Source organism: Calonectris borealis, chromosome 2, assembly GCF_964195595.1.
Source record: "Calonectris borealis chromosome 2, bCalBor7.hap1.2, whole genome shotgun sequence".
Classification (NCBI taxonomy): domain Eukaryota; kingdom Metazoa; phylum Chordata; class Aves; order Procellariiformes; family Procellariidae; genus Calonectris; species Calonectris borealis.
Window position 1 is genome coordinate 148768281 of NC_134313.1, and position 19550 is coordinate 148787830.

The window sequence follows — 19550 nt, forward strand, 5'->3', positions numbered from 1 at the left end:
ACAGGCTGGGAGGGTGATTTTTGCAGCAGTTGGTTGGTCAAAATGGGAAGCCTCCATGTTTCTGTCACTAGCAGATGGGAGAAATGTCACAGGAGAGTTTTAAGTTGTCGGGGTATCTAGGATAACCTCCATCTGAAATGTGTTAATCAGGAATGATTGCCCTGGGGGCAATGACTTTTAACTGTTTTACAGACACTTTTGTTGCTAGGGATAGCAACAACAGAAAAGAAACCATTCCAGTTCCATTGAGAGACCCACTCCCACAGCTGATGTCTTTTTGGGTGGGCTCACAATCCCATTTTTAATTTCCATGGGTGATTTCATTGTCAGGTTGACTGTGGTCAGTCTGGATAGAGGATGTTAGAGAAAGACTTATGGAAGAAGGCAAGAACTATGATAACAAACTGAACAGGAAAAACCTCTGAGTGCTGTAGATGGGTTGTAGAAATGCAAGGTCCTAAGTCGTGGAAAAAAATGTTAAAAAGTAGTCTCCCTATCATTCATGAAAAATACTCATAATGAGTAAATTCTAGCAATCAAGTAGTTCATACTCTGCTTGGAAAGACTGCTATCTAAGGAAAGGACTGTGTATGTATTTGGTCAGTGTGATCTGAGTCATAGTGCTGTGGACAAAAGAAAACACCATCTGCCTTTAGCATAGGCTGGATGATAGACTATAAATAAATAATTAAATAATAATTAAAAAAATTCCCATTGCGCTGAACAAAGTCATAAAATCAGTTCTAGAGAGGAATACCCTTTGATGATGATGGAGTTCAGACTGATTATAAATGCCCAAATTTTTAATCCTTCTTATTCAAATAGTTTATTCAGAACAAAACTAGGTATGAACGTTATAGTAGCAATGTGTTAGAGTGGAGGATTTTAAGCACAGACAAATAAACCTCTAAGAAACAGCTGCTGTAAAGTAGCATCCTTGATCAGTCCTGCACTTTTCTTTCAGCCAAAATCCAGCAGTTAACTCCATTAACTGTAAACTGAAAGAAGTCCAATAACTACACGAATTTCTTTTTGCTCTGAAATAAAACAAAATATAGGAACACATGTAGTGGGAAAACTTGCAAGTACAGTGGTTGTCAGCTCTAAAAGACAACACTAGGTGTCTGAGCATTAGAAAAGAGGGCACTTCTTTCTTCATTATACTAAAGGTAGGAGGAAAAGGGGAGGTAGCATTTTATTTAGGTGTTTATTCATATCTTGTTACAAGAGTTTTGAGCTGGAAAAAAAGAATGAACCTAGTTGTGTTGTAACATAATTCAACAAAGAGAGTATTTTGGCTGTTTTATACAAAATTAAACACTCTTATTGTAAGAGTGAGTGGCCTTTCCTGATGACTGGACTGGATATGTGGATATATGGATATATACTGGATATATGCCCTCTTTGTAAAACAGGGAGCCTTAATTTCCTGTGACTGCCTTTTAAACTTCCTGAGAATAAATTATTTTCTGTTCCATAAAGATAAAAGTTGACATCATATAAAAGTCTGTATCAACCTTCTTAATTATATATTTTAGAGCCAGCTGATGAGCTGTGGATTGGGTTGAATGACCTCAAGGTTCAGATGTATTTTGAATGGAGTGATGGGACACCTGTCACCTATACCAAGTGGCTTCGTGGAGAACCCACTCATGCAAACAACAGGCAAGAGGACTGTGTTGTTATGAAGGGAAAGGTAAAGTCATATAGCTATTGACTTAATTATCTTATAATTTCATTTATCATTTGGGCTTTTTTCTATGCAAGAGCACAGAAGTAGGGGGTGTTACTGTTTGAAGCAGTCTGTTTTAGAGTCTTATAGGTGTTACTTTTTTGAGAAAAGATCCCTGTGCAAGATTGCCAGGAAGTTGTTTTTATTGTCTTCCCTGAGAAGCAGGCAAGTGGTGGCTTTCCTTGAAGGCAACTGCCCCCCAAGATCCATATTTCTGGATTTCAGTTTGTGTATGTGGGCTTTTCTGAAGAAACTTTTAATTACACTGTGAAGAACACGAACATGTAAATGCTTTTCTTCAGGAAGCTACAAAGACATTTTTGATATGTTCGGATTTTTTCTGCTTTGGCTAAATATAGGATATGCAGCTACCTTAAAAAATTGCACTAGCAATTTTTAATGATGTTAGAGAGAAATACTATCTTTAGAAGAAAATAGAAGCCTTAATTTTCTTTTTCTAGGTAAAGTTATAAATCTCGGCTCTAGGTGGATTAGATGTTATGCTTGTACCTGCACGGCACATGAAGAGCTGTGATACAAGTGGTTAGCAATGGCATTAGTGGAAGCCTTTACTGAGTGACTATATATCTACAATTAAAAGACTGCTTTGAAAAGGTTGCCTTTTGGAATATGGCAATGATCGATGAGCTAGGTGTACTACAGGAACTGAGATAATACCTGGTATAAAAGTCAGTCTGTGTGTGATGTTGCAAAATGGTATTTTTCCTCTTTGTGATAATTAAAAGTATTAAACTTAGTACCTCTTTAGGGTTTACCTGTTTTATCAGGAAGAAGAAAAGTATTTACCCATACCAAAGGCATTTTCTTATTTTGCAAAATTAAAACTTGAGGGTTGTACTTTCGGTAAGTGCACTTATATATTGAATAGAAGAACTAAAATTTTTTTCCCAATTGGCCTGAACAGTATACAGAGCTTGCCTCATAGGGCAAGCCCGCACTCAAGCCCCAGTAGGCCTGGTTTTCTAACTTGCTTCACTTAGGTGCAGTCATCAACAGCAACAGTGGCATGTATGCATGCAGCATGCATCATTCTGGTGCACCAACACTCAAGTTCAGAAATTGAGATTGAATGTAACAGGAGAGGGCTGAGCCAGCTCTGCAGCAGGAGGAAGCTGTAGCAGACATAGGGTAGTTAGCAGATGCAGCACTAGAAGAAGGTGAAAAAGGGACCGCATCATTGGTTCCAGGAAGAAATGAGGAAGAGAACTAGAACAGCATCCTTGGGAAAGCAAAACCACAGTAGTATCCATGGAAGAGGAAAGCCTGTGTAGGGTGCAGCATATTAATCTCCCAAAACTAAGCAGAGCTATGTGTGTTTGTGGCGGTGTTCTCTGGCTGTGTCAAAATTCAGATCTACAGTTTCATTTCTGTATGAATTCAGCAGGGAGAAGGAACTTCATGTGCAGTCAAATGTGTCCGGAAGGTTAGAATTTGATGTGTATTTTAGTGAAGAATTTTGCACTGGTCAGAAGCATGGGTAAGATTATAATCTTTTAAAAATTCTTCTCCATTGTATTAGTGGACATGCTTTGGTAAGAAGAGTGTAAATGTATATTTCTTACATGGCAACCAGGCCATGGTGCACACGGTAATTGAACAAACATTTTTAAGGGCCTGAGGATTTTTGTGCTCCATTGTCTGTGCAGTGGCTATGCCAGTGTTGGTTGAGGATGTAGTAGGTGTTTTGTTTAACTTACAGAATTATAGGATCAGACAGCGGAAGGAAGCTGAATGCTCAAATGTGAGGGTCAGTCAATTGAGGTTGTAAATGGCAGTTGCTTCAAGGACTTTTATACTGGTCAAGGTTGGAGAATTTGCTCAGGCACAGGAGCTTTGCAAGGTAGCCGGCCCTGGTGCATGTGGATGGTGAGTTGCAAGGAACACATAGTTGAGGTTTTGTCTCATCTACCATCCTGTGCCTTTTGGCTACCCTCAGGTGTTGGTGTGAACTTTGGGGTTTTATGGTATTGTACATGGACGTATTGGTGCAGGAAGTGTTAGAGGAGGTTAGGGGCTGACAAGCATTTCGTAATTTGGCTAGTACTTTAAAAAAAGTACTAAGATTGCTCTTGATAGTCATAGTTCCTTGATGCAGTCTTTTTTTAATTTCCCTTTTTTTACAGTCTTTTGGAACATATAGGGCAGCTTAAATACATTGGTAAAGCCATGATTTTTATCAGAACAACCTGACTGCCTTCAAACCAAGAGTTTCAAGAAAAAACATCAAGGGGCAGAATTTGTTTTGCGGCGCTCTGAGGATCTGGATTACATTTTCTGGCCAAGCCAAGTGTTATAGAATTTTGGGGAACTTGGATTCAGGTTAAAAGCCCCTATTTGTGTACAGAAGCTGAGATCCACTAGATTCTAATTTTCTGCAAACCTAAGCAAATCACTTCTTGTGATAGTTTGAATTCTAGCACCTGTTGCATTTTTCTAGGAAAGAGACAGCTACCTCAGTTTCTGTTGCAAGATTAGAGGAAAGGCACATCTGGTTAATTCCATAAGATGTTAGGAAAAGGTGAGGCAGGGAGATGCTACAACTAGACCTAGCAGTATCCTCTGGTGCAGGGCAGGAACAGCAAGGTCTGGAATAATTCATACCACTCCGCAATGCCAAGCCCTGAAAGAACCACTGTTGGTCTACCTAATGTTTTTCCCCCCTCCATGTGGCCATTCACTGAAGCCTACTGGGTAAGGAAATGGATGGACAAATAGGAGTCATTCCTATTTATGTCCTCACCCGCACTTTGTATGGTCAGTAAAGTCCTGAAGTATATGCCCAGACAGAACACACAAGCAGTTCTATTACAAGGAGGCAAGAATAGTTACAGATATACGCAGTGGTGTGTGATTGCTTGTATGTGTCTAGGCAGTTCTGTTGATAGAAGATGATTATAGATTAAGATTATAAAAGGGATCTAACATTTGGCTGGGTATTAAAATAAAATTAGTTCAATGGCCAGGGTCTTAAAGCATTAAGATTTGGACTCACCGGTCATGTCATGTGTGCCATGCCAAAAGTGGCAGCATTCAGTGCAGCCAGATAATCCATGATCATTGCTCAGAAGTAGAATTTCTGATGGTAGGCTGGCATGCTTAATACTATGGTCAAGAACCAGCTGAAAATACTGGTTCAGGCTGCTGGGCCTTGACTTTGGGAAGGGAAGAAGCAGAAGATTCCATCCTCTGGTAGACCAAGCCTTCTCTTCCTTCACCTAACACAGTGTCTGTCAGAACAGAAGGATGTTGGGGTCCTCCAACACTGAATATGTATTAAGTGAGACTTGTATCTAAGCCCCAGAGGCCTTTTAATTCCAATAGCAATAGATAGGTATATTTATGGCTGTAGCTATAAATAAAAGTAGCAGCCTGCTGTTCCATTCTGCTGCTTTAGAAGAGCTGTCATCCTCTCACTTCTATCAGCGCTCAAAAGCAATATGGAAAGCGTGATGTAGGTTTTGGCTGAAGAAATAAAGGAGGTTTTGATTTGTAAAAGAGAAATCTGAAGAAGAGCAAAAGTCTTCAAGTATGCACAGCTTGTTATAGAGGTTGCACTCGATTCTTCCAATTGTTTATTTAGTAAAAAAGCAGAACAGGCTACTTAGGGTGGGCTTTTTTGTGTGGTTAAGAACAGGTTTGCTGGAAGCCAGGAGGGATATTCAAAATAAATTACTTCCTCTCTCACTTTGAGGGATTGAAATAGAGGATGTTTTGAGGTCTTCCAACTAAATATTTCTTTGGTTCTCAGAGAGTGTGAACTGTTATAAAAGTGTTCCATACCCATTGCTTTATGTGGCTGGTCTCTCCGCTGCTCGTATATGTAGCAGCAGATAATTAGCCTTCAAGGATAATGAAAAAAAGGAAGGTCCAGGGAGCAACAAGGATCAGCTCCTTCCTAACAGGTGGGGAGCCACAAGACAAGCGTAATAGCCCAGCTTGCAGGGACAGAGCCTGTCCAGCCAGAGCCTGTCCCACTGTCCCCAGCGAGGGAGTAGGGCAGGTGGGTAGGCAGCTGATGGCAGACGAGAGCCCATGTCCGGGATAATGAGGCAGGTCCAAGGTCAAGCCAAGTAGCTGAGTCAGGATCAGGTCTGGAAAGAGTAACCAGGGTCAGACACAATCCAGTAATTGCTGGGCAAGTCCGTAGTGACAAGGCAAGTCCAAGATCAAGCCAGGAAGACAGTCCAAAGGTCAGGATCTGGATCAACAAGGCCCATAGCCAGGTACAGACATTGCTGGAGCTGGAGACAAACACTTCTGTTACAGCATGGACAGGGATTGAAGGCTCAGGTCTGAGCTTAAGTGGAGCCCCAGGGCCCATGGACAGGCAGGTGGGTGGAGGCCCCATGTGAAGATGGCCGGGGCCATTTAGGTCTATTGGTGCCCTCATGTCGCTAATGGAAAGTTAGAAATTCATTATAATAGTAAGGCATGCAACAATGCCATCAAAAAGGACTTCTATTTATAACATGCTTGTTCATTGTGTTACAATTTTTGCCTATTTTTCATTGAATTTGGTGGCCGTAGATGTGGTTTTATTTGAGCTCCTCCTTCATTAGATTGTTTTTACTTTTTAATTTGACTCTGTACCTTTTGGACAGTGATATAAATTAATGTGATACAAATTCGCTACAATTCAAAGAAGCTACCCTTTGTCCAGTTAACACTTCGAAAGCGTAGGTGTTGACATATGCTATGCTTCAGTTTTTCTACCATTCTTTTTGATGGGAATACTCTTTTGCTTTCTATACCAAATAGTAAGTCAGACTGGTAAATATTTCTTTCAAGACTAAATTGGGCTAATGCTTGCCATCAGACCAGGTTTTCCCTTGGGTTCAAAAGTCAGTAATTTCTATTGTGAGAGTTATAGATTAAAAAAATACAACACATTTTGGCTATATACAGACTTTTCATGTATGTGGCTTTTGTGTGGAATGCTAATTTTATTGTGGGTTCTTCTGAACTCTTTCAAAATACATATCTATTAAATAGTTGCTTTTAGTAGGAAAAGTAACTTCAGATTCCATGGAAGTTGCACTAGCCCAGTATCTCTTGGGATCAGCCATCAACTGACCAAACAAAGCATAATTATAATTTGACTTTCTCTGGTTTTTGTTGAGGTTTGTCTACCTAAGTACATATATGGTTCCATTGTGGATTATTCTGGGTTGTTCACTCCTTGGCTGAAGTCATCTGAATCCCTCATTTATTTTTATAGAACAAAACCTGCCCTTGTCTATGATGCCACCTTCTTTTTAAAGGAAGTGTTTGGGTTTAGTTAGTGAGGAAGTAGGAGAATGGAGAGATACTTGCAAAAGTCAGCTCATAAGACACGGTAAGAAGTCCCCAGAAATTACTGCGTGAATTTCCCTGGGAAGACACAGTTATGGGAAGACGGCAAAGGATCTTCCTGCAACTAAAGAGCCAAAGCTTCAGAGTAAGTTTTTCTGTGTTGAAGAAGTCTAAAGGTTGTGAAGGTTGTGCTGATTTCTTCCACGCTGGGGTTTGTTGAGGCACTTGGGGACTTTGTATATTGTGGCACAAAGGACTGTGTATTACCATGATGGTGATTTTACATTTCGGGAGGAAGGGGGGGGGAAGAAAAAAAAAAGGAAGAAAAAAAGAAAGAAATTGCCACCAACTGCTATGAAAAACTGCTTTTAGAAAAGTGGAGTCTTTAAGGCACAGGTGAGAGAGTGCTTTGCACAGGGGTTTCTCTTCTACTCCCAATACCTTAGTTCATTTGTTAAACCAAAACAGGAACATCGTGTGAAGTTTCTTACTTTCAGTAGAGCTCCCACTGAATGTCATTGTTTCTTCTGAGAATCTATAATATGAGGAGTAACCATGTCAATTCTAACTTTGACAAGGAACTTTTTGCATGTCCAAAGTTTTATGTAAGTATTAACTAAGGAATGTAGTCTTCTGGTTTTTTTTTCTGTTGCAACTGGATTTCTGTGGGGAGAGATGACATCTCCCTTTCCTCTTGCATGCTTATTAAATCAGTAGTCTTTGTAAAGATGGTGTATTGTTATCACCTACAAGGGTTCGCTTTTCAGAAGGGTAAATAATCAAAGAAGGTGTAAGTCAATGGTGAATCAGCCCCAGTAGAAGTGAGATTGGAATGAGGTTGGAATTAAGTACTGAAGTTAGATGTAGGTTTTGTTTCTTTTAAAGCTAAAAAAAATAATTAAATACTTAAAATCATAAAGCACCTTTGTTGAAGACTAAATCCCACTTGACTGTGATGTTCTGTTCTTATGTTCAGGATGGATTTTGGGCAGACCATTCTTGTGAAAAGAAAATTGGCTACATCTGTAAAAGGAAGCCCATGTCAGAAGCTCCTACAGAAGAGGAAACTATTGACATGGGCTGCCAGAGAGTAAGTGAAGAAAAAGCCGTCTGATCTGAATAGGCTGCTAGGAATGATTAAGAGGAGAAAATGCCACCTAGGTGACAGATAAAACAGGAAAAATGGGTTCTGTGTTGTCATCATCAGAACAGTTGGCCTTCTCATTTCTATGGCAGATGGGATAGGTGATACATATGAATAAATCTATGTTCTGACTGTCATTTGGCTCTTGATGCTTCCTTTCTTTTTCCAGAACTTAAACCAAAACTCAAACCTATAGTCCCTGCAGCAGGCCATTTTTCCTTGATTGGCATTCAAGCCTTCCTAAGGAATTTGTCTGTACCAGCAGTTGCTTTTCTGCTCTGCCTACAACTTTCTTCAAAAATGTTCACAGCAGGAAGGGTGTGCTTGTCTACATACTATTCTCAAGGCTTTTCTGTGGTCTCTGGCAGTGCTCTCTACTTTGAAGAATTTGTCACGAGTGCCTGAGCAAAATGAATCCACTGTGCTCTTTCTGAACTGCCAGCGGATCTATTGTTTATTTGGTAATGCTGGCCTTCTGGTGACATAACACTCAGTAATTCTGAAAAACTGTAATTTGTATGTTATAGGGAATCTTACTGGGTTTTTGTCTTCCATGAAGAAATTGCCTTTTCTCCCAAGTCTGCTTTACACAGCTGCGGAGGAAGTCTTTGATGTTTATTCCCAGTATTTGTAAAAGAGTACCTGGGAACCTTACAAATAATCGACTGTTGAATAAGATAAAGGGATCCTAATGCTCATGGGTGTTATCCTTGTCTAGACACCTAAGTGCATGCTCGTAGAAAAAAGTCTCTCATAGGTGAGAAGTTGAAAACCATCAGAAGAGAATTTGTGTGAATTGTGGCTGGTCACAGCAAACTCTTCCTCAGTAAGCATTTTCCTGAATTAATGATATTTGAATGACAAAACGTTAGAAAAGGGTGTTAATGTTAGTTAATAATAAACAAACTGGTTTGCAGTGTCATTTCCTTTCTGAAAAGCCAAGCTGAAATTTGCTTCTCAAGACCATTCTCATGACTGCACAATGCCTATGTGCTAGTTATAATCCTATACTGAGCACTAAAGGGCACAGCAAAGCCTCCCATGCCTTCATAAGTGGAATGCACTGATTTAAAATTCATTATATGTGAAAAATTGTTTTATGAAACAAAATTTTAAAATGCTTTGATCCTGCCTGTTTCCAGTCTGGCTTTTTCAGTTCGGTTGTTCCTTTGTCTAATGGTTAGCTGACAGTGGTATAAATCAGTTTTGTTTTGTTGTTTTTTTTTCTTTTTTCTTTTTTTTTAAAAAAAAAAGAAATTCAGAAAAGCTGCAACATATGCGATCACTTAATGTTTATTTTGACAGGGTTGGAAAAGACATGGTTTTTATTGTTACCTCATTGGAAATACATTTGTATCATTTTCTCAAGCAAATCAAACCTGTGGAAGGCATCAGGCCTTTTTAGCAACTATTGAAGACAGGTATGTAGAAGTCTGCTTGCGTGAGGGGATCACATGAGGATTTAACATCTAGCATCATCTGAATATCAAAATAAAGATTCTGATTTGGACAAAAATCCTGCTTGAGAGGACAGCTATCTGTAGATACAGAACTTCTCACGGTTTTTGCATGTGTATTCAAATAAAGGAATTCAGTTTATAGTAAAAATAGGTGATGGCTATGAAATCAGTATTGGTATAGATGGTTATGTCAAGGAAAAAAATAGGATTATGTTTTCTATTTCCTTAACTGTAGTAGCTTGAGGATGGGTTTTACTTGAGTGAGGGATGCAGAATCCAATTTTTATTATTAAATGAAGAGATATGGCTCTGAATTCCTTTCAAAAGGTAGTTCAAATGAGCAAGAGGATATATTGTCTATATAGGTCTTCTGGTCTTCTCAGAATTGAGCTACTTTTAAAAGATTTAAATAAGAAACTAAATGATAATAGAAGTGCTTAGTACCTGAAAATCCATCATAATTCAGCCAGTGTTCAGTGTGTGCTAAATTTCTGAACAACTGATGCACATTATTGAATGTGGAATATTGGGAAAATGAAAGTTAGGGTTAAGAAACAAACCTTATTTTGCTTGCAGTTGACTTGATGCTTTACACTTTCTCTTATTTGTTTCTATATAACCTAAATAGATATGTTCTAGTGTGAAAGCTCTAGCTGTCATGGATGGTAGCTCTCTAAATGTAGGTAACACTGCAGCTGTCATAAAAATGGTTTAACATTAATGTGGTCTTCAGACTATACCTTGTTAAGGGGAGACATTTTATTTGCTTTGATTTCTTAAGAGCTGTTTGTTTAAACACCATAATGAACTATGACAGGCTTTACCTCTACATAGGTTTGTTTCCCAAACATAGCTTTTCCTGCATGATCATTGGATCTAATTTGCAGTGTTCCTTAGTTTGATAATTTAGTATCATGCTACTCTAGCCTCTACTTTTGTATATTTCTTCAGTAATGCTGAGATTCCTTTTCCAGGTTTGGATTTGCCTGAAACAAGAAGTCATTAAAATACAAGGGTACTAGAAACTGTCAAAAAATACAGTGATATAACACATAAGTCATGTCAGATTTCTTCTTTCCCACCAATTTCATGTCAGTCCATGATTATGTCACTGTCTTTACTGGACATCCAAAGTGAAGGCAGAATACTCTGGTATTCAAGCTTACAAAATATCTATTATGTAATGTTTTGTTACATGCTTTGTTCAAGCAAATCCATCCAAGCTATGCTTTCAAGAAGGTACTGCAGTACTTCTGAGAAAATAACAAGCCTTTTACAACTTTTTAAAATAAATTTAACAGTATTAATTTAACAGTTGTGTTCTTTTGAACAGATACGAACAAGCCTATCTTACTAGCCTGGTTGGGCTGAGAACAGAAAGATACTTTTGGATTGGACTTTCAGATGTAGAAGAAAAGGGAACGTTCAAGTGGACTAATGGTGAATCTGTCTTATTTACACACTGGAATTCCGAAATGCCTGGTAGGTATGGCTCTATACTGTTTAATGAGTCCAGTGCCCAAAGTACATTGCTTGCTACTTGAATTTTTTTACTTCGTTCCTTTGCCCTCACTCAATGGTATAATGACTAATTGCTCCCACATATATCTGGCTGCTTTCTCCAGCATGCCATTCTCCATTTGCTAACTTCCTGCTTAGTGCTGAAATGCGTTTTTAACATGAGCTTGGGAAGAAACTTTAAATTGAGATCAAGTTTCTGATTTGTGTCTGTTCTGGGAAAGTCTGTGTCTGTACTATTCTGGAAGAGCAATCTTTGCAGGCATACTGCGCCCTGCTTGCAAGTCCTGCCTGTTCAGTCATATCTCATAGTATACTTGCTCACTGCATGTTCTGAGGTGTGTGAGATCACAGCATGCATGAAGCATCTCTGGTCTTAGAGGAAATGGGACTGTAGGAAAGGACAAGAGGGCCAAGGGAAGATTTGTGTTTAATCTTTTTTTACTTAATATCTTTGCTATATTTCCTTATTTACTAAGTTTTGTTGATGAAAACATTGCTATTTTTTTCTGTTCTAATAAAATTATGGGGGTGGGAGGTCATTTTATCTCTGACGTGATCACATTAAAAAGGCGATGGTCGTCAGCCTTCAAGGTTCTGGCGTGTTACATTTGCCTTTCAGGAGATCCTCTGATTCTCTTTAATTTCAGTGCCTAAATGCTGATTTGAATGCGTCAGGTGGAGTGGTAAGGCTATGTAGACCATGAAGCCAATACTAGGCCTACATATACCAAGTTCATTTTTGAAAATCATAGTCAAATTAGACAAATTTGAGAAACTAGCTCTAACCACATCTTCAATTTTAGGGGATAATTTGTTGGATCACAGGTTATGATGTTGCTAGAGTCAGCCACTAGAGGTGATTTGATGTGAGGCACAATTCAGTATCTCAGATATGGATGAACCACAGATTTTTTTGCCTTTTTTTTTTTTCCTTCATGAATTAGAATCACAGAATCACCGAATGGTTTGGGTTGGAAGGGAATTTAAAGATTATCTAGTCCCCCCTACGCTACCATAGGCAGGGACATCTTGCACCAGATCAGGTAGCTCAACGCCCCATTCAACCTGACCTTGAATATTTCCAATGATGAGGCATCCACAACTTCTCTGGGCAACCTGTTCCAGTGTTTCACCACCCCCATTGTAAAAAAATTTCTTCCCCATGTTCAATTTAAACCTACTCTCTTTCATTTTAAAACCGTTGCCCTTTGTCCTGTCACTACAGGCCTTGGTAAAAAGTCTCTCTCTTTCTTATAAGCCCCCTTTATATATTGAAAGGCTGTGATAACATGTCCCGGGAGCCTTCTCTTCTCCAGGCTGAAAAACCCCAACTCTCTCAGCCTTTCTTCATAGGAGAGGTATTCCAGCCCTCTGATGATTTTCAGGGTCCTCCTTGGGACCCATTCTAACATTAGAAACATTTCTGACTCTGTACAAAGACTTAATTTCCATCAGGATAGAATATGAAGTTTTCTAAATTCTCATGACCCCCTAACTGTTGCTGTTGTGCATTCCTGTTTACAACCAGGAAGAAAGCCGGGCTGCGTTGCCATGAGGACTGGAATTGCAGGTGGTTTGTGGGATGTAATAAAATGTGAAGAAAAGGCGAAGTTCCTATGCAAAGTGTGGGCAGAGGGAGTGACAATTCCACCTGTTCCTACAACAACTCCTATTCCCCGGTGTCCAGAAGGTTGGGACTCAAATAATCGTATTAGCTTCTGTTTCAAAGTAAGTGTGTTGCTTGTTTCTGCATTAAGGTAGTTTATATTTGCTGCACATACATGCAGTAAAAATTGGTATACAGATGTCTTACTGTTTCATAAGCTTATTTACACATTATATGTAGAGGTCTTGTTCCCTTCTATTGAAATGCTCATGGTTTTGTTTATTGCATTAAAGTCTGATCTTCAGGTCTGATCTTCTGATCTTAATTTCCCATTCTTTTAAGATTAAAAGTGCCTTTCTCCTAGTTGTTGCCTTGGAGCGGATGCTCCTGTCAGCAATGCAGTTTGCTAGCTTGGCGTAAAGACACTTATACTAAGCCTGTGTTTCACAGAGTTGAACAGTCATAAACCTTATATTCAAAGTTTCTGTAATCCCCACAGAACAAGTTAATTGTAAATTAATTGCTTCTGGGTAGTTGATGTTTCTTGATCTTGTGATCTATATGATCTATATTGTCTGATTGCTAAATGCTCACTTTAGCCTTTTTCAAGAGGAGAGCAAAAGAAAACATGGCTTGAATCTCAAGAGTTTTGCCGAGCTATAGGAGGAGATCTGGCCTCCATTAATGGTAAAGAAGAACAGTATGTGATATGGCGTTCTATTGCGTAAGTATCTGTAGTGCGGTCATCCATTCACTTTAATTAGCCTTTTGATCCTTCTGAAATATTTCATTTTAGGTGTATGTTTTTACTTCAGTGTAAGCCAGTCTGGATTCATTATCTGCATCTGTATAAAACACATAGCTAAAAGCAGAGCTGATGAAATAGCAGAAGTTGTATGACTAGTGGCAATCACCCCAGAAGCTAGTGCTAAAATGAGATTGGCAAGATATCTAGTTGAGGCAACATTTATCATCTGATGTAAAAACATTTGCTGTGGATTGGGGGATATTATAAAATTACGACAGATGCCAGTTGTTTTCACATAAGCAAGTGTACAAATAGGGTAATGGTCATGATATAAATCTGGTCAATGTGTTGATTGTTTGTCATTTTTATGAGCTAATCAGAAAGCACAAGCAACTTCAGATTAATTTTTTCCTACACAGGGAATGTAAATAAGGTTAGTAGGTCCCTGAACTGTAAAAAGCAAGTGTGAGATTTCTGAATGATATCAAATACTCTTAAAAAGGTAACACTTGCAACATGATCTCAATAGACTGGGCTCAATGAACTTGTAAATCCCTGTCTAACTGGGAAACAAGACTGAAACATGACAGCCTTGCAAAATGCTACAACCATACTAGAATCCCAGCTACTTATAGCAAGGAAGAAGTCTCAGATGCTGCATTACCACAAATTGACTCAATAAATTCAGATAAATCGGTAAAGTGTGTCTACTTGCAGACAATAATTAGTTTAAGGTGCTGTTTTTTAAATGTAATTCAACTGCAGCCAGTAACTTTACTTGGAAACCGTAAATGCCTTTACAGAAAAAATGGGGAGCTGATAAATGGAGCAACAGTAGCTATTGAACCATTAATACAAAAGTATTAAGCCACCTTATTTTCAGGAGTTGGATAGGATCTGGACATTTTCTTGGTCGGTATTTCAATCCGTCTGAGTTAATGTATAGTGATAACAGCTAGAAGTGGTTGCATTTTAATTAATTTCCACCCTGGTTGTTATTGTTTCTAACAGCTTTAAGGGTTATTCTTAGAGAAGCTTATTAATTGTTGTGAATCATAGATTATTAAAAATATTGTAATGCCCTTATTAGTTTTGGTTTTATGTTTAAACTTCTTATAAATGGGACATTTCTTGTTTTGGGTTTTTTTTTTTTTAGGAACAATGGCTATTACCACCAGCATTTCTGGATGGGCTTATATTACTTGAATCCTGATGATGGCTTTGTTTGGAGTGATGGATCTCCAGTGAGTGATTTAATTTTCCACAGCTGTTATTTTGCATTCCCTGTGCTTCTCAAGTGTGTGTGGTGTATGCGTTTCCATGTAATTTTATGCTTAATCATAACCCTCTACTGTGTCATGCCCTCTTTAGGAAAGCTTATGAATAGCAACTTCATGGCTTGATTTTTTTGGCTAAATCATACTGATTTTTTATAAGAAAATGTGCATTGAATCAACAAGAAAATTAAATTCATCTAGACTAAAAGGATGTTCTTATAAATACAAGGATTTTTTGAGTAAAATAGTCCATCTTTAGCATTTCTCTTCTTTGCTAATTAGATCTTTATCTGAATTGGCCTACATTCCATGGAGCTGAAGGCAGTTGTTTTATGCCAGTGTAACTTGACTGTACTTTAGACTACGATATAAAACTGTAGAAACAAAAGTGGTTTTGGAGATGTGAGTGTATTTCATGCAAGGTTGGTCAAAATATATTGATGGAAGTTTACCATACAGAAAACTGAAACTGGAATTTATACAGGAAAATTAGGGTAACAGTAATATTTTTCTGAGAAAAATGCCAACATTTTTGTTGTGTCTCAATAGTGTCCTACTATTTTAGTCATACAGGACTTACTTAATTTAATATCAACATGTAGCATGCTCCATCATTGTTATTAGATGAATTTTACAGAATTTAGGTCCTGTAAAAAATGTCAATATTCTTCCAAGTATGATCGGAAACAACTGTTATCTAAACCATAGCCCAGTTGCAATCTGAAAAAAAGTTTGAAATGTCAGCATTTGCACGGAGAGATTCTGGTTTCCTCTTATCTAAGTTTTTAAACTGACAATAGGAAAAAATTGTAGGTCTGTGGTTTGATGCTATCTCCTCCCTCTCTCCATTTTTTTCTTTCTATGTAACAGAATCTTCACAAAACCTTTTCTGTCATAGGTGAGGTATGAAAACTGGGGCTTTGGAGAACCCAATAATTATCAAGGAATTGAACTTTGTGCAGAGATCAGTGGCGATTCCAGCATGCTTTGGAATGACAGGCACTGTGATTATCTATATGGATGGATTTGCCAGATAAGAAAAGGTATTGCTTATTCCTGTGTATTAGTATAACCAGAAAAGATTCTCAGTTGATTTTTTCCTTAACTTTAAGAAATAAAAAATTTCAAAACCTGTTTATCAGAATGGTTCCCTTTGGAATGTGAAATATCGAAGTGGTATAAGGATTTCCATGTCTTCAATGCATTTAAAGATGCAGAGCCTTTGGTGCCCTGCTGGGACTTCTCACTGATCTTTCTCTATGATTTCTGAAGGGGAAATGTGATACTTGAAAAATAGAAAATGTTACTTTGAATATTCACATTCACTTTTGAGTTTTCATTTAGAGAAGTTCATGCCTTCTCCAACAAATCCTATTTTTGAATTTTTTTTCTGAGTTGAGTTTCAAGTTATTAGAAAATAGTTTGCAAATCAGTTCACATACTTGAATTTTTATGTGTGAATACTGCCTCCTTTACTTGGCTCAGGTACTGTTTTGTCAGCTAATTGAATCTGTAGTTGCAAGATGGAGCCTCATTTTGAGACACTTTATTTTGCTTTGACTGGGTTTTGTATTCATATGTTGGTGTCCTGCTAAATTCTCTTGAGATCTGAGTTTGAGATGCTTTTTATTTTCTGAAGACATCAAGACAAAATTTATAATTTAGAGAAAACTTGAGCTCTACAAGCAGTGCACCTACCTAAGTTTGAGTGTTTTTAAAAGTGCTCATTTAAACATTTTACCACATTCTTATACTGGGAGGGAAGGCAGCAAAATAAAAATGCTGCATTAGATTAATAAAGTACAAGCTCTGCTTTATATTAGTAAAAGAATTTCTTAGGCAGAGAATTTTTTGTTAAATGCCAGCATCTGTGAGATTAAATATATTTTAGCACAAAATAAATTGGTAAACCTATAAAGGCAGAGATCTCCTGTATTAGAAATTGTTATTGTTTTCCTGAGATGCTAATGATGCCATTCAGGATGCCATCTCCATGATGCCATAGCAAAAAACAAACAGGGGGATTCTTTAGCCTGAAGTCTTCTTTTCAGAAAGGACCGGTTAATGTCTTGGGATCTTTTCCAATGAGATTTTATCTAGGGAATTTTTAAGACCCAGATAGAAGTTCTTTTCAACCAGAGACAGATGGAAAGAACCTCACTCTGTAATAGCTAGGGCACCACAGAAGAAGATAACCCAGACTGCATTCCTGCTGCCTCTGGTTTAAGCCAGAATTTGTGTATAAGTGACCTGGGAAAAGGAGGGAGAGGGAGATACAGGACTGTCTTAATAGAGTTAATGCTTTGGGACATAAGGTTTTCTGCATCCAGTGAATTCCTTGATTCAGGTAAATTTCAAGGTATTTTATACTACCTTGCACATTAGGAATAGCTTATATTTAGAGCCTCAGGGAACAAGATTTATTCAAATAAGATTTATTTAAATTTAAATTTATTTAAATTTAAATTATTTAAATTTAAATTTATTTAAATTTAAATAAGATTTATTTAAATAAGATATATTTAAAATTGAAGAGTGTACCAAAAAGAAGAGATTTAGGCTATTCAGTTCCTTCTAGTTTTTGGTGTTAAATCCATTGCTAACTGTAAAATTCAATGTCAATAGAAAAACATGCCTATCAATCATAGTAAATATTTTGTCTTATAGCAGAGATTGTACAACCATAATAGATTTTTTGTTTCTTACAGGGGCAAGTGTAAAGCCTGAACCAACAGAATCTCCTGCACCCAGTAAGTGTTATTGCTATTACTATTTGTGTGTGTGTATGTCTAAAAGCATTTTTAAAATTTTACTAATGAGAATGTCTTGTATCTCAGGAACAATATAGTTAGCTTACCATTTATCTTATAGAATACAAGACTACTGATGATGGATGGATTATACATGAAGACAAACAATATTATTTCAGCACGGAGAGTGTTCCTATGGAAAAAGGTCGGGAGTTCTGCAAAAGGAACTTTGGAGACCTTGCGGTCATTGAGAGTGAAAGTGAAAGAAAGTTCCTCTGGCGATATGTAAGAAAAATCATTAATACTATGGAATAAATCATCCAAAACAAGTGAGCACAGGCACTAATCCTTTTCACCCTGGTGTTCTCCCTACAAGTTTTATGATAGTGAAATTGCGGTAGCATTAAGCCAGATTAATATGAAGAACAAACTCAAGTCTTTTTTTAGATTGTTTCATAGCTGAGACAAGGACACCACATTATATCTATCTGCAACTGGTAATGTGCTAAGGTAAATCTTAATGCTTACTTTTAATCGATCTGTGGCTTCATTTTAGCAAGAAGTATTATACTTGTGAGCTGCGATTCTGTAAGGCGGGTGAGTTAACTGAAAGTAAAGATAAACTTAACATATCTTTAGTGGATCAAAACAGATATTGGCTTACATGCAACACTCAGAACATTTTGATCTTGTCAGTGTATCTGGGATGTAGTCTACCTAGAGCCTTTTTTTGGTCCTCAAGTTTGCCCCTTTGCCTCCTTCTCCTGGTGGGGAGAATGTAATTATGCAGGAAGAACAACTTGAGGCATGGATTATGCCATGAGAAAGAGCTTTTAAATTTTTAATATTTCCTGGGTGGCTGGGGTTGGTTGCCTGTTTACACTGTCTTGAGGTGAACTTCTTTTAATCAAGAATGTGCTTAAAAGTCAGATTTGAACTACATAAAACTTTTCCTGAGCTGGCTGAAGAGTGGCAGTGAGATGACACAAGGGCCTATATCAATTTATATCCAAATTGTAGGAAGGCTTGTCCCTTGCGAGAAATTTGTCAGATGATGTCCACTGCAGAGACTGTGCAAGAGGTGCCGATTTCAGTGACTTTCAAGTAAGACTGTGACAAGTGTTGATATGTAGTGACCACACCTTTTGGCCAATGGTGAAGTTTGACTGTGGTCTGTCACCTGTGAGTTGCTTTAACACAAATGTTGTAGCCAGAGAATATATCAATTCATATCCTCTGTCATCAGCCGTATATTACTCATTATTAACGTAATAGATTTCTATGATAAAAAGAGGACAATTTATACAATTTTAATCTTTACATTCTAGATCTTGAAAAATGGCAAAGAGGATTCATATTTCATTGGTTTACAACTTAGTGTTGACCAACGGACAAGGTAGGCCAACTAGAACCATCAAGCTTGCATTTGCTTTAAAATAAAGAAATCTACTGAGCAGAGCAAAATAATGAAGTGCTTGAATGAAATTGAGCCCTGTCAAATAAATGAGAATGTTTTTCCTCTGAATTCTGTGGGACTTTCATACTTAGTGGTTTTTTATTATGAAGGTTGTAAAAATGCATTCTGTAGTAAATACACCACAATGTGCCATTATATTTAATCCACTTCTTTTAATCCCATTTCTGTTGTTAGGCATTCTCACCCTACTAATACTACTGTTATTCTATATTTGATTATAGCAGGAAAAAAGCTTGATCTGAATTTTGCCCTCAGCTGTTGTCTGCTTTGTCCATACTCCATTAAAATATTGCTAATATAAGGAATTTTTAAAAAGTATTTCCTGTTGATACTGGTGAAATTTCTTCTTCATGGAAGACCAACTCCTTTTCAAGTAAATGGAATTTCTCCTTGACACCCCTGGAATCTGGAGTAGATCCATAAACTTATTCTTTAACCATATAAAAGCATTAACTTTGTTTTTATAAGTTTACATCAGGTCTATTAGATTTGGAAAGTTCTTCTTTACTGTTTGTTTTAAGA

General features: G+C 37.6%; 1 protein-coding gene across 1 annotated transcript in view; it reads left to right on the top strand.

Annotated features, from left to right (window-relative positions):
* Positions 1-19550, top strand: part of LOC142078402 (macrophage mannose receptor 1-like) — a 65272-nt gene that overhangs the window by 23565 nt on the left and 22157 nt on the right. Inside the window, exons 8-18 of the mRNA XM_075140865.1 lie at positions 1539-1696; positions 8022-8135; positions 9495-9610; positions 10983-11131; positions 12699-12898; positions 13376-13500; positions 14681-14768; positions 15700-15844; positions 17510-17551; positions 17673-17836; positions 18880-18947. Of these exons, the coding sequence (XP_074996966.1) occupies positions 1539-1696; positions 8022-8135; positions 9495-9610; positions 10983-11131; positions 12699-12898; positions 13376-13500; positions 14681-14768; positions 15700-15844; positions 17510-17551; positions 17673-17836; positions 18880-18947 (1369 nt within the window). The remainder of the gene's footprint in view (positions 1-1538; positions 1697-8021; positions 8136-9494; positions 9611-10982; positions 11132-12698; positions 12899-13375; positions 13501-14680; positions 14769-15699; positions 15845-17509; positions 17552-17672; positions 17837-18879; positions 18948-19550) is intronic.